The following is a 12,085-nucleotide window of genomic DNA, read 5'->3' as shown; positions in this document are numbered from 1 at the left end:
TAGGGATCCACTTGGATCAGGTGTTTTTTGGCTGGATCCACGCGTGCGTTTGGGTGGTTTTCCTACGCATTAAGGTGACACGTCTGACGGTAGTGGCAGAACTGGACCCTGCTGGTCGGGGACCCACTCCTGGTCGAGGACCCACTCCTGGGCGGGGATCCACTCCTTGTAAAGGAACATCACACCTGCATGCGACACGGGTGGCAGGCAATCACGTGTGCGGAGAGGTTTGGACTCATTTGAATGTATGCTGTGTCCTTTTGTTTTGTTTTTGCTAGGCTTTCAGCGTTTGAGAAGTGTGGAGAGCTGCTCGGTGCTGATGAAAGCCTGGGAGATTGGATGGATGAGAAAGACAGCACTCTTGAGCACCTTCTAGCATCACCAAGCCGAGCTGCAATAGAGGTAATATTGGGCAGTAGAGTTAATAATGGGCAGTAGAGTTAATAATGGGCAGTAGAGTTAATAATGGGCAGTAGAGTTAATAATGGGCAGTAGAGTTAATGTTGGGCAGTAGAGTTAATATTGGGCAGTAGAGTTAATGTTGGGCAGTAGAGTTAATATTGGGCAGTAGAGTTAATAATGGGCAGTAGAGTTAATATTGGGCAGTAGAGTTAATAATGGGCAGTAGAGTTAATATTGGGCAGTAGAGTTAATAATGGGCAGTAGAGTTAATAATGGGCAGTAGAGTTAATAATGGGCAGTAGAGTTAATAATGGGCAGTAGAGTTAATATTGGGCAGTAGAGTTAATATTGGGCAGTAGAGTTAATAATGGGCAGTAGAGTTAATATTGGGCAGTAGAGTTAATGTTGGGCAGTAGAGTTAATGTTGGGCAGTAGAGTTAATAATGGGCAGTAGAGTTAATAATGGGCAGTAGAGTTAATAATGGGCAGTAGAGTTAATATTGGGCAGTAGAGTTAATAATGGGCAGTAGAGTTAATAATGGGCAGTAGAGTTAATATTGGGCAGTAGAGTTAATATTGGGCAGTAGAGTTAATATTGGGCAGTAGAGTTAATGTTGGGCAGTAGAGTTAATAATGGGCAGTAGAGTTAATATTGGGCAGTAGAGTTAATGTTGGGCAGTAGAGTTAATAATGGGCAGTAGAGTTAATGTTGGGCAGTAGAGTTAATAATGGGCAGTAGAGTTAATATTGGGCAGTAGAGTTAATATTGGGCAGTAGAGTTAATATTGGGCAGTAGAGTTAATGTTGGGCAGTAGAGTTAATGTTGGGCAGTAGAGTTAATGTTGGGCAGTAGAGTTAATGTTGGGCAGTAGAGTTAATAATGGGCAGTAGAGTTAATAATGGGCAGTAGAGTTAATGGGTGAAACTTGAGAAAAGTGGTATAGGTCATTACCAGTATGATTGTTTGACTTTGCTTCGTCTCACTGTTCTACAATACACACATTTATGGTTATTTTTTAAAGTGCTTATCAAGTGAACTGGCAAAGCAGCTGGTGGTTATGATCAGTTCCAGTACCCAGTATGCTGCACGCTGCTGTGTCTGTGGATGAACCTTATTACTTCAAGTATCAAATTAGTTGCAGGCGAAACCACCGAATATAGTACCCGTCATGTATTGCGGTTATGTCTGAAACTTTGATGATCTACATGCTGCTGCCTATATCTACATGCTGCTGCTGCTGCCTATAAATACCAGTTTGTAAACAGGTGTACTGCTCTCCAATGTTGTGTTGATGTTGTGTTGATGTGCCTTAGGAGCTACTAGGAGAAATGGAGAGCAAGGGATCAGAAGTACAAGCACTGCGTGACGAATGCAGCGCAGTGTGTGCTGAGTTCACAGACCATGTGGATTCAGAAGGGTACAGCAATCAGTCGGAACGTGCTCAAGAGAGGTTGCGATTGATGAAAGAGAAGGTGAGGCTAGTTGACTTCATGTATTACAGAAATTATGGACATACGACGCATGCCACAGTTCTGCAGGGGGAAATGCCCTGCGTGCAGAAGTGCAGTGCACAGAGTAACTATGTACAGTCATGAGTCATGACTGAGTCATGACTGTACAGTCATGAGTCATGACTGAGTCATGACTGTACAGTCACTAGAACTCGTGATACTGTAACACGGCTACTACCTAGGCAAACCCTCGTCCAAGTTTTGAAAGCCCCCTCTCTGAATCTCCTGGGTCCCGTGTGCATTGAACAGTGGAAGCAAGAGACAGGAGACAAGAGACTGGAGACAATAGAGAACTGGCCCTGAGTTGTTTTCAGTTATAGTGTCACTCTGTGTCAGGGTAGTTCACTTTTCAAGGTTTCATGACAGGTTTCTAAGCTGTGCTTGGTTTGTTTCCTATGCAGGCTGAAGGATTGCTGAAGGGCGTAGCTGAAAGGGAAGGAGTATGCGAACGCCATCAACAGCTTAACAATCAGCTTGAAGAATTCAATACCTGGCTTCAAACCTTTAAAGCAGAAGACCATGGAGTGATCGGTCTGGAATTGGAGCCAATTGAAGAGGTCTGCGCATTGAGAAAGGTAATGATAGTCGCAATGCGGCATGAGAAGAAACCTTAATTGGCTCTTCGCTGTGCGTCCAGGTGCACGTATAGCGTAGTGCATTTCGTTGTGTGTACCTACAGTGCAGTACAGTGCAGTGCAAGCATACTTGCATAGCGAGGGAAATGCCGCTGACATATCAGTGTCTTTTATTTTCATGTCTTCTCTCGTGCAGACCCAACAGGAGCAGCTCGACGGTAAGCTCAATGAACTAAAACAGTTCCAAGCTTCAGATGCCTTTGCTGATCTTGACGTTGATTCACTGGACGGGGACACCGAAAACGCAATCACCAAGGCGGCTGAGATAGTTGACAAGTACGACGAAGCAGCCAGCGCAGCCAAGCAATCGTTGGACAACGCCAATAGTGCTCTGGCCGTTGCACAAACCTTTGAGGAGCAGTTTGAAGAACTATGTGCTTCGTATAAACCGTTTGAGTTGTCCTTGAAGGCTGCAGAACCCCTAACCGGAGAGATCGAGCATACGCAAGAGCAACTAGAGAAATTCAATGTGAGTTAAAGTGTGAATGAATGCATTCTTCCTTTCTTATCTGGCTCTTTTAACTGTTAGCACAATGCATGTCCAGGAAATGGGTCAGGTAGAGTTTAGTCATAACTTATTGTATATCTAACCGCTGTTGGTTGCAACACTGTGCTGCTGCTGCTGCTGCTGATGTTGTTGATGTTGTTGATGTTGTTGATGTTGTTGATGTTGTTGATGTTGTTGATGTTGTTGATGTTGTTGATGTTGTTGTTGTTGTTGTTGTTGTGGCTACTGCTGCTGATATGACTGATGCTGATGCTCGGTGTTTCAGGCATTGCAAAAGGAAATATCAGACAAGTTGCCACATGTCAATGAAGTCTGCGATGATGGCGACCGACTAAAGCAAATGAGCGAGGTTGATGATGCGGAGAAGGACTCATTCGCTGAGAGTGTCGAGGAGATGCGTAGCCGGTGGGAGAACCTTCTGGCTGAATGCAGTGCTATGTGTGACAAGTATGGCAGTGCAGCAGACAAAACTAGAGAGTTTGTAGATGATCATTTGAACCCCATCTCGGCATGGCTGAATGACAAGGATGACATGCTACGTGATACATTTAGAATCGGAGGTGATGCTACTGTGCTTGCTGATCTGCAAGAGAAATTCGACGTAAGTGATAAGATTTGCACGCCGCCTTGCCATGCTTAATCCATGATGAACAAAGTTCCTGTTATGACTCTCCACTTGTGTTGAATTCGAAGTTCAGTAGGTGTGAATGGTCATGGAAGGTGCTAATGCCATTGCTCAGGGGCCAAGACGTTCAGTGTGAAATGTATTGCCATTGGAATTGTATGCAGTGTGGCAATGAATTCTGCAGGCTGTGTGAAATGTTGTAATGTTCGCGCTGAAAGCGGCTGTGCTATATTGTAAAAAGAACCGGTGATTACTGAGCACCTGTTTGCACATATATGTTGAGGGCGATGTGGTGAGCTGGCTCTCATTCCTTTCAGGCTGAGTTCAATGTGGTCATCACGATTTTCCCTCCCGTTTACTTATTAGTTCTTGAGAAAATGCAAAGCAGTATTTATTTTGCAGTTGGCATTCCTTTCTTATCGTCGTGCTTGTACTTTTTCTGTGGATAATCATGCAGGGCTGATGCTGTACATGGATTGCACTGCGACCATGAGACCTCTCCGGTGGAACATGTTCTAAGCATAGTGTGGCCTGGTGTTCTTTGCGCTCTACTCGTGTTTCTACTTCTCAGTGGTGCATGTGAATTCAGCACTGGTGTTCTTTGTGTTCGGGTCTTCTTTCTTCTTTTCAGAACTTGTCTGAAGAAATTAAGGAGAAAGAAGCCGACTACTTGGCTACTATGCAGTGCGGAGAAAGTCTCATGGCGGACGTTCTCGATGATAAGTCCTTTACCACTGAACAGCTCGAGGAGCTTACCCAGATCTGGAACGACTCCAAGAGAGGACTTGCGACTCAGCTCCAGCGCCTGGCAGATGCCAAGGAGAAGCTAGCCGAGTTTGTTCTTCAGTTGCCAGAGGTAGAAGCAGCACTGGACGAGGCGATGGAAAAGCTGGAAGCCATGGAGGAAGTATCTCATACCGACTTGAGCACAGCAGAAGCCCAAGAGCAAGAAATTTTGGTAAGTTTTATGTGAATCTGTTACTTATTATCCTGTCTCCCCCCCCCCCCGATCCATGCTCTCGTATTTTGGTGAGTGTGTTGAAATTGCGAAACCGGGAAAGTGGGCGAATGAAGTGAAGTGCAACCAGTAATGCATGCCATGACTTAGATAAGAATGCTCGTGGACTAGTTCATTGGCGTGATCAACACATGCGCTTTGGGTCTTCCACTTGTATCACGGGGACAGGAAAAAATGTATCACATTCTTGCTATGGCTCGGCTGGTGTCCTTTCCCGATTCTTCAAAGAATTCCATGACTATTTGGTTATGCAACTGCATTCAAGCATCCTCTCCCGGCAGTTCACTGATGGGGGTCGAAAGTGGAAACGTCTGAAATGTCTCAAGCTGCTTCTGGTACATTGCCCTGAGTAGGCTGTGCAGAGAGTGTGGGCAGAGTGAAGGATAAGCATTTGTGTCCAGGTTGGAATACCAAGGATATGCTCTCGTTGACACAACCAAGTGATTTTACTCTTCATTTATTTACTATTTACGTACTCCATGACATTTGAACAGGCCTTCTGGACAGATGACTTGGAGCCATGCTCAGAGGCTACGAGCAGTTGCCTGGAACTGTGTCAGCAAATGATCGACAGCAGCCCAGCAGACCGGCAAGACGATCTGATCAGCGTCCACGCAGATCTCTCCGACAAGCTGGCCAGTCTTCAGCAAGCATCAAATGCTCGCAAACTGAAGATCAAGGCTGCTCTACTGGAGCTGCGAGGCCTGGCTGACACTATCGAGCTGCTGGAGACCTCACTGGATGATACAGAAAAGGAGTTATCTGAACTGGAGAGATTGAACGAGGAAGAGCAGAATAAGAAGAAGTCTGAGATTGAAAAGCTTCAAAGTCGATTAGCGGTAAGTGTTGTAACTGAAGGTGAATTCTTCCATCAACGTCTAGAGTGTGAGTATCTGCTGGGAATCCTGGGATATGAGTTGAATATTTCTCTGTAGTACAGTTACACAGCTCTCAGAAGCCTTGACCAACTACAAAAAACCCACAATACTTCCCATGTGGATTACACGTAAACATTGTTCAGATGTTGATCACTGCATCTCTCTCTCTCTCTCTCTCTCTCTCTCTCTCTCTCTCTTCCTAGAGTTTGCGTAAAGAGCTCGATGATGTTCGTCCGGAGTTGGAAGCACTGATCAAGGTCAAGCAGCAGCGTGAGCAGGCTGATGCCGAGGCTGCGGCTCAGAGCAACCAAATGCAAACTGTTGGCATAATGGAAACTCAGTTCAATGCACTGATGAAGAGATCCCTTCAGCTTTCGGCGAACTTAGAAGATGCGATGACTGCTGCCATTATGGTTAGTTGGCAATGCCAGTTGCATGTTGTTCTGCGGCTTCTCCATGTGCCATTCCTGTCCTAACTCTATGTACACATAGTATCCAATAGATGGGCAGCCACCTTGGCATGCATAGCTGAAGATGGAGCTGGAAAACGTTGGGATCTTGGAGTCTTGAAAACGGCTGAAAACTTGGTGAACGTGTCTGTGGTGTGCAGACACTGCGAAGAAAGAAAGAATCGTTGACACCCAATTTGATTTCAAGTTGGGTGTGTATCCTTATTGTGGTGTTGATATTGTAAACAATAGCCTGGCTGCAGTTGATACCTCAGCTGTTGTAAACAATAGCCTGGCTGCAGTTCATACCTCAGCTGTTGTAAACAATAGCCTGGCTGCAGTTGATACCTCAGCTGTTGTAAACAATAGCCTGGCTGCAGTTGATACCTCAGCTGTTGTAAACAATAGCCTGGCTGCAGTTGATACCTCAGCTGTTGTAAACAATAGCCTGGCTGCAGTTGATACCTCAGCTGTTGTAAACAATAGCCTGGCTGCAGTTGATACCTCAGCTGTTGTAAACAATAGCCTGGCTGCAGTTGATACCTCAGCTGTTGTAAACAATAGCCTGGCTGCAGTTGATGATACCTCAGCTGGCCGACTCTCCGGTGTGCTGTTTGATTTCTGCTTGTAGTTCGAGGACGAAAATTTCGATGTGGAGGGCTGGCGTGAGAAAGTAAGTGTAACCCCCGAGACGGAATACTGTATACATCTCTCATGTCATCTACTTCAATACAGATAAGCTGGAATAAGCTGTATTGCTGCGACTCGAGTTTCACGGTTTTGCGTGAATTTGTAAGGAAGCTCTGCAAATTTAGGCATTAAGCACTATGCCACAGGCTGACACTGGTGTTCCTGTGCTGTTCAACATGAAGGCATATACCTGTGCTGCTCAACATGAAGGCATATACCTGTGCTGCTCAACATGAAGGCATATACCTGCTCGTACATACTACATGTGCTGGTAGTAGTAGTCGTGACATGTCTGGCTGTGCTTATTGCGAAATGTGAATGTATACTACTCCTACAGTTTGTCGGCTGGCTAGATGAGAACGACATCAACGTCGCAGAAGTATTCCGCTCACTAGATGTGGATGGCAGCGAGGACATTTCCAGGGACGAACTCTTCGAAGGACTAGCTAACTGTGGTAAGAACTTCTACTTTATCTTTGTTTCCTTCACAGCCAGGATGCAAAATGCTGCACATATACCATTGTACATGAGTGTGGTATTTGTCAACAAGGCAAGTGCAATGAGTGTGGTATTTGTCAACAAGGTAAGTGCAGTTGTAGTCTGTTACCTTTTCGCGGGGCCATCGGCAAAGGACAAGTGATAGACAGTTAGTTTCACTTCTCGGTATGAAGTTATCAACTCACCGATGTGCTGCTGGTCATCGTTGCAATGAGCCTGTGCCATGTGTGCACCTATGTGGACATGCGTGTGCCCATCGTTTCCCAATTCTTAAGTATGTGTATGAGTGTGGCGGCCGTGGAGCACTACATCACAATCATGATCTACTATGATCTGTTCTGTTTAGGATTTCCGATGAAGGCAGCGCACATTGACCAAGTGGTTGACCATTTCGACGAAGACAGGAGTGGAGCAATCGACAAGTGGGAATTTCTCATTGGTCTGCGTCCAGAGAGAAGAGTGCAATTCGCAAAGGAAGCAAAGACAGACGATGAGAAAATCAACCATGCCGTAAGTACACAGCAGCGCGACAGCTGGTACACCGGCAGCTTAAGTTAACACACTGCAAAGTATTACAATACTATCGGGCCCTGAAGAACGATGCGCCGAAGAACAAACAGGCTAGGATTTTACCAGGCACAGCGGATACCCGTCTGTACGTGGTGTGGTGGCTCAGCCATGTAGACATTTCTACATGAATAATAAGGACGGCCATGCAGACATTTCTACATGAATAATAAGGACGGCCATGTAGACATTTCTACATGAATAATAAGGACGGCCTAGGCTACAACAGTTCTTTGGAACCAGACAGTACTATGAAAGAAAAAACGTGTCTTCTTGATTTACTGTGTGCCTTGCTGGACTTGGCTCTGGTTTAACAAAGCCAACTTGCACACATGCACGTGTGTGTGTGTGTGTGTGTGTGTGTGTGTGTGTGTGTGTGTGTGTGTGTGTGTGTGTGTGTGTGCGTGTGTGTGTGTGTGCGCGCGCGTGTGCGTGTGTGCCTAACTGGTAGAAACAAGACCATGAGTGTACTATTTGCTGTTACTTACTTGATTCATACCTTTGTGAAAATGATTGCTGCTGGCAGGTGAGAACAGCTGTGTCACGCTGCACTTGCAGTAAGCAATTCCGACTGGACCAGATCAACAACTTCACTTACCGGGTGAGTGATATTGCAATGATATGCAACGGTGTGCACTGATATGCAACGGTGTGCACTGATATGCAACGGTGTGCACTGATATGCAACGGTGTGCACTGATATGCACACTTACAGTGACTTCCTGGTTACTAGCAACCTGTTCATGGTGGTTTAGGGGGATGGTGGGGCATAGATGGTACATGTATCTTTACCCCTTCTGCACCGTGAAGGGGACCGCACCAACTTGTAGTGTTCAGTTCGGTATGTATTACATATTTCTGGACCCTGGGCACAAACTTGGCAGGTATGCTGGCCTGCTGACAAAAAGGCCATGTATGATTGTACCAGACTACAGAGTAAGTGTATTGCTTTTGCAGGGGCGTCGGAAGGAGGTAGAAAGTGGTACGGCTCAACAGTCAGAGGGGGTCGGGGGAAAACCTCCCCCGGGATTTTTTTTTCAAAAAACACTCAAAATACCAGAGGGTCTCCAAAGGTACGAAGTCATGACGCATACATGCCATGCAGTTCCGTAGTCGACAGTCTAGTCAGGTGTTACACGGTGCAGTGACCTGACTGGTGCACCGGTGACGGATCGCGGCTCACGATCACGCGTGGTCATGTACAAATTCGATACCCCCATTTTTTACACCGGATTTGGACGTTCCGCGTGGACCACCTGGAGCCAAAAGTGGTACGGCTCGAGCCGTACCAGTCGTACCGCTTCCGACGCCTTTATTTTGTCAGTTGCATAACCATGGACATCATCAATACGATCGTGATGTGTCTAGTCACCATAGCATGTGGCCAATACAGGCCAGCGGCTGCTGCTGCTGCTGCTGCTGGTGTAGTTATTTTTGCTTTCTCGTCCCAGTTCTTGGTGGGGGTTTTTTAGCGTATGCACTCCCTCTCTCATAACAGCCACCTTCACTTCCTTTCCCCAGGAGACTCCCTTTGATAGGCATCCATTTGACTCTGGAGAATCCTTGAAAATATATAATATCGAATAAATCAACATAATCGTGCTCGATACTGGAGAGAGTGTACCTACTGACTATCTTGTTTTCTCTTCCTACAGTTTGGCGACTCGCAGCTGAAGCGTATGGTACGCATTCTGCGCACTAATGTCATGGTGCGCGTTGGCGGTGGCTGGGAGGATCTGAATGCGTTTCTCAACAAACACGATCCATGCCGCGGTAAGAGTCGCTCAGCAAATGGTTTGTATTATGGTGGCATTCACCAGCAGTCTCTCTTCTCAGCTGTAGTTTGAGATGGTTCTTGGAGCCGGACATCCCTACTTGTCCCAGCATACATGCATACATGTACACATGCACCATACGCCTCTGATCCCACGTTTTCACTAAGCTCACTTGTTGCATGTGAAGAGTTATGCAAAGCGCAACAGTCATATCCATTTCATTCCTTTTCAGATAATGGCCTAAACGAATTCATTATATGTGTGGATTGTATCTAAATCCGTATTTGCGTACCAGTTTCGAAGTGAACTTAGAAGTTGAAGTGGTTCTAGTTTGATCTTGAATATGAAATACTGCCTGAAGGTGCCCCTGGACGTTGTGAATGTGCGGTGCAGAACACCTCAATTTCTCAAACATGGCACGCGTAGCGTTTTTGCATCTAAACTCTCTAGTATAAACTTTACTTTTGTTGCTGCTACTGCTGCTGCTGCTGCCATGGTAAATGTTGTGTGTTAAAACACTGCACAGCTACCGGGAGAACCAACCTAGACCTGAGAAGACTACCCAAGCCGGGACAGGTCAATGATATTCGAGTGAATGTCAAGTCACCAACGTCACGCCATCACCCGGCCAGCAAGTCCGGTACAGCAAGTGCTAGAACGTCTGTGTCTCACGGTACGAAGAGAGAGAGCTCGGCACACAGTCATACTGCGCACAGTCATGCTGCACACAGTCATGCCACACACAGTCATCCTGCACACAGTCCCAGCCGCAAACATGGAATGGTAACGAGATCGCAAGAACCGACGAGCAAGAAAACAAGCACAGACCGCAAGCCTGTCGTGTCCAGTGGCTACGGAATAACTAGAGCTGCCTCTGGTAGGAGCACAACTAAAGGCTTGGCAGCGCCAAAGGATACCACAGATGGTGCCATCCGTAGGACTTCCTACAGTGCAACATCATCATCGTCCTCATCAGCAAGTCGTACGAGCTCCATGAGAAAGACAACATCTGCAAGCAGCCTTCCTGCGGCAAAGAAAACATCCGACATTTCCAGTCCAAGGAAATCCTCTGATGCAACAAGACAATCAACAACAAGTCACCGCAGTGTCAGCAGTAGTGGATACGGAAATGTCAGCAGTAGTGGATACGGTCGCCCCAGCCGCTCGTCTCTAGGCGATGCTTCTAAAGAGATGCATAGGCCCGCAGGAAGATCATCGATCAGTGAAGAGCCTGGGAAATCATCTCCAACTACACGGCCCTCGCGTCTCTCCACCAGTGACCGAAGCAAGACTTCACCTTCAGGTCCTTATTCACCGAAAATCAAGAAATCAAGTACATCAGCTGGATCACCAAAGACAGAGTATCAACCAAGTGCTCTGACCAAACCACGTGCCGGGCCTTACGCTAACCCTACTATCTCCTCTTCTGAGAAGGTAAGGTCCAGATCACCTTCTGTTTCACCATCTACATCGCCGCAGACCCACCGCAAGTCTGAGGAGATCAATCCAGAGTCACGTCTCATGATGCCCACTCAGTCTTCACTGAACAAAACCTCTCCAAAGGTTGGCCGCCGAGCCAAGTCGTCACAATCATCACCACCACTGCCGCCGGCATCGGCATCATCGGCGTCGTCTTCAACATCCCTCTCTCCTGAGAGCAGCGGTGGCACGTTGGAGGTGTCACCCACCTCCAGTGTTATGCAAATTGGCCGAACGGCATCCGGCTCTGGCGGTGATCCTACTAGTTCACCACACTCCTAAGGTTACACCACCATCGAATGTCGTGAGATGCACACGTAGTAGTAATCGCGTCATCATGGTCATGCTGCTGCTAGTAACATAACTGTAACCAGTAAAGATTCTCCTTGTCTAAAGGTACTTAAATAGCTGCTGTACGAGATACCGTTGTTGTCATGGTTGCTATAAGCAACAGCTGATATAGCGGTACGCAGTAGCACCTATCGACATGGCTGATATGCCAAGCAGTCTAGGATATACCGTAACGCCAAGACTTAGATTGATAATGTTATCGGAATTGTGACTGGCCAGTTGATCAATTGAGCTAAGACAATCACAATAATTCTTTCAGAGGCCATCCGAACGTCCTAAGAATAATTACTTGCGACCAAAGAAAAAATCCATTCATGTACGCATGCATGTTGCTGCTACCTGTTGTGTAGAAGAATGAAGTTTAGTATTAATTTTGATGTTGATATCTGGATCTTGTTATCTCTCTCTTCATTTACAATAATAGTTCTGCTGCTCGCGTACTCAAAGGTACCGTATTTGTTTATACATTATTATCTTTTGGAACGGATCACTAAACCCTAGGAAATGACATGAGCATGGCATATAGTAACCAGTTTCCTCAGTCTAAACAAATAAATAAAATAATGCTACATCATGCCAGCTGATTGGGATTGTCATCTGCATGCATATGTGTCCAGGACATTCTAACATTCTAAATACTGTATAGCAGGAAGTTTTCGGACGGAAATATTTTCGGACAAAGCCGAATTTCGACCTTT

At 46.2% G+C, this 12,085-nt stretch overlaps 1 protein-coding gene across 4 annotated transcripts in view; it reads left to right on the top strand.

Moving 5' to 3' along the window:
* The window catches only part of LOC135830875 (microtubule-actin cross-linking factor 1-like), a 73,544-nt gene extending 61,583 nt beyond the window's left edge, over positions 1 to 11,961 (top strand). For all 4 annotated transcript variants that reach the window (XM_065343088.1, XM_065343087.1, XM_065343086.1 and 1 more), the window contains 14 exons: positions 279 to 402; positions 1,717 to 1,875; positions 2,316 to 2,489; positions 2,686 to 3,018; positions 3,323 to 3,658; positions 4,314 to 4,640; positions 5,195 to 5,539; positions 5,782 to 5,991; positions 6,659 to 6,700; positions 7,055 to 7,172; positions 7,562 to 7,725; positions 8,309 to 8,383; positions 9,438 to 9,555; positions 10,084 to 11,961. In XM_065343088.1, the coding sequence (XP_065199160.1) occupies positions 279 to 402; positions 1,717 to 1,875; positions 2,316 to 2,489; positions 2,686 to 3,018; positions 3,323 to 3,658; positions 4,314 to 4,640; positions 5,195 to 5,539; positions 5,782 to 5,991; positions 6,659 to 6,700; positions 7,055 to 7,172; positions 7,562 to 7,725; positions 8,309 to 8,383; positions 9,438 to 9,555; positions 10,084 to 11,318 (3,760 nt within the window). In that variant the 3' untranslated portion in view covers positions 11,319 to 11,961. The remainder of the gene's footprint in view (positions 1 to 278; positions 403 to 1,716; positions 1,876 to 2,315; positions 2,490 to 2,685; positions 3,019 to 3,322; positions 3,659 to 4,313; positions 4,641 to 5,194; positions 5,540 to 5,781; positions 5,992 to 6,658; positions 6,701 to 7,054; positions 7,173 to 7,561; positions 7,726 to 8,308; positions 8,384 to 9,437; positions 9,556 to 10,083) is intronic.
* Positions 11,962 to 12,085: the final 124 nt, after the last annotated feature.

This window comes from Sycon ciliatum, chromosome 1 (assembly GCF_964019385.1).
Source record: "Sycon ciliatum chromosome 1, ocSycCili1.1, whole genome shotgun sequence".
NCBI lineage: Eukaryota > Metazoa > Porifera > Calcarea > Leucosolenida > Sycettidae > Sycon > Sycon ciliatum.
This window is presented reverse-complemented; position numbering and strand designations above follow the sequence as displayed.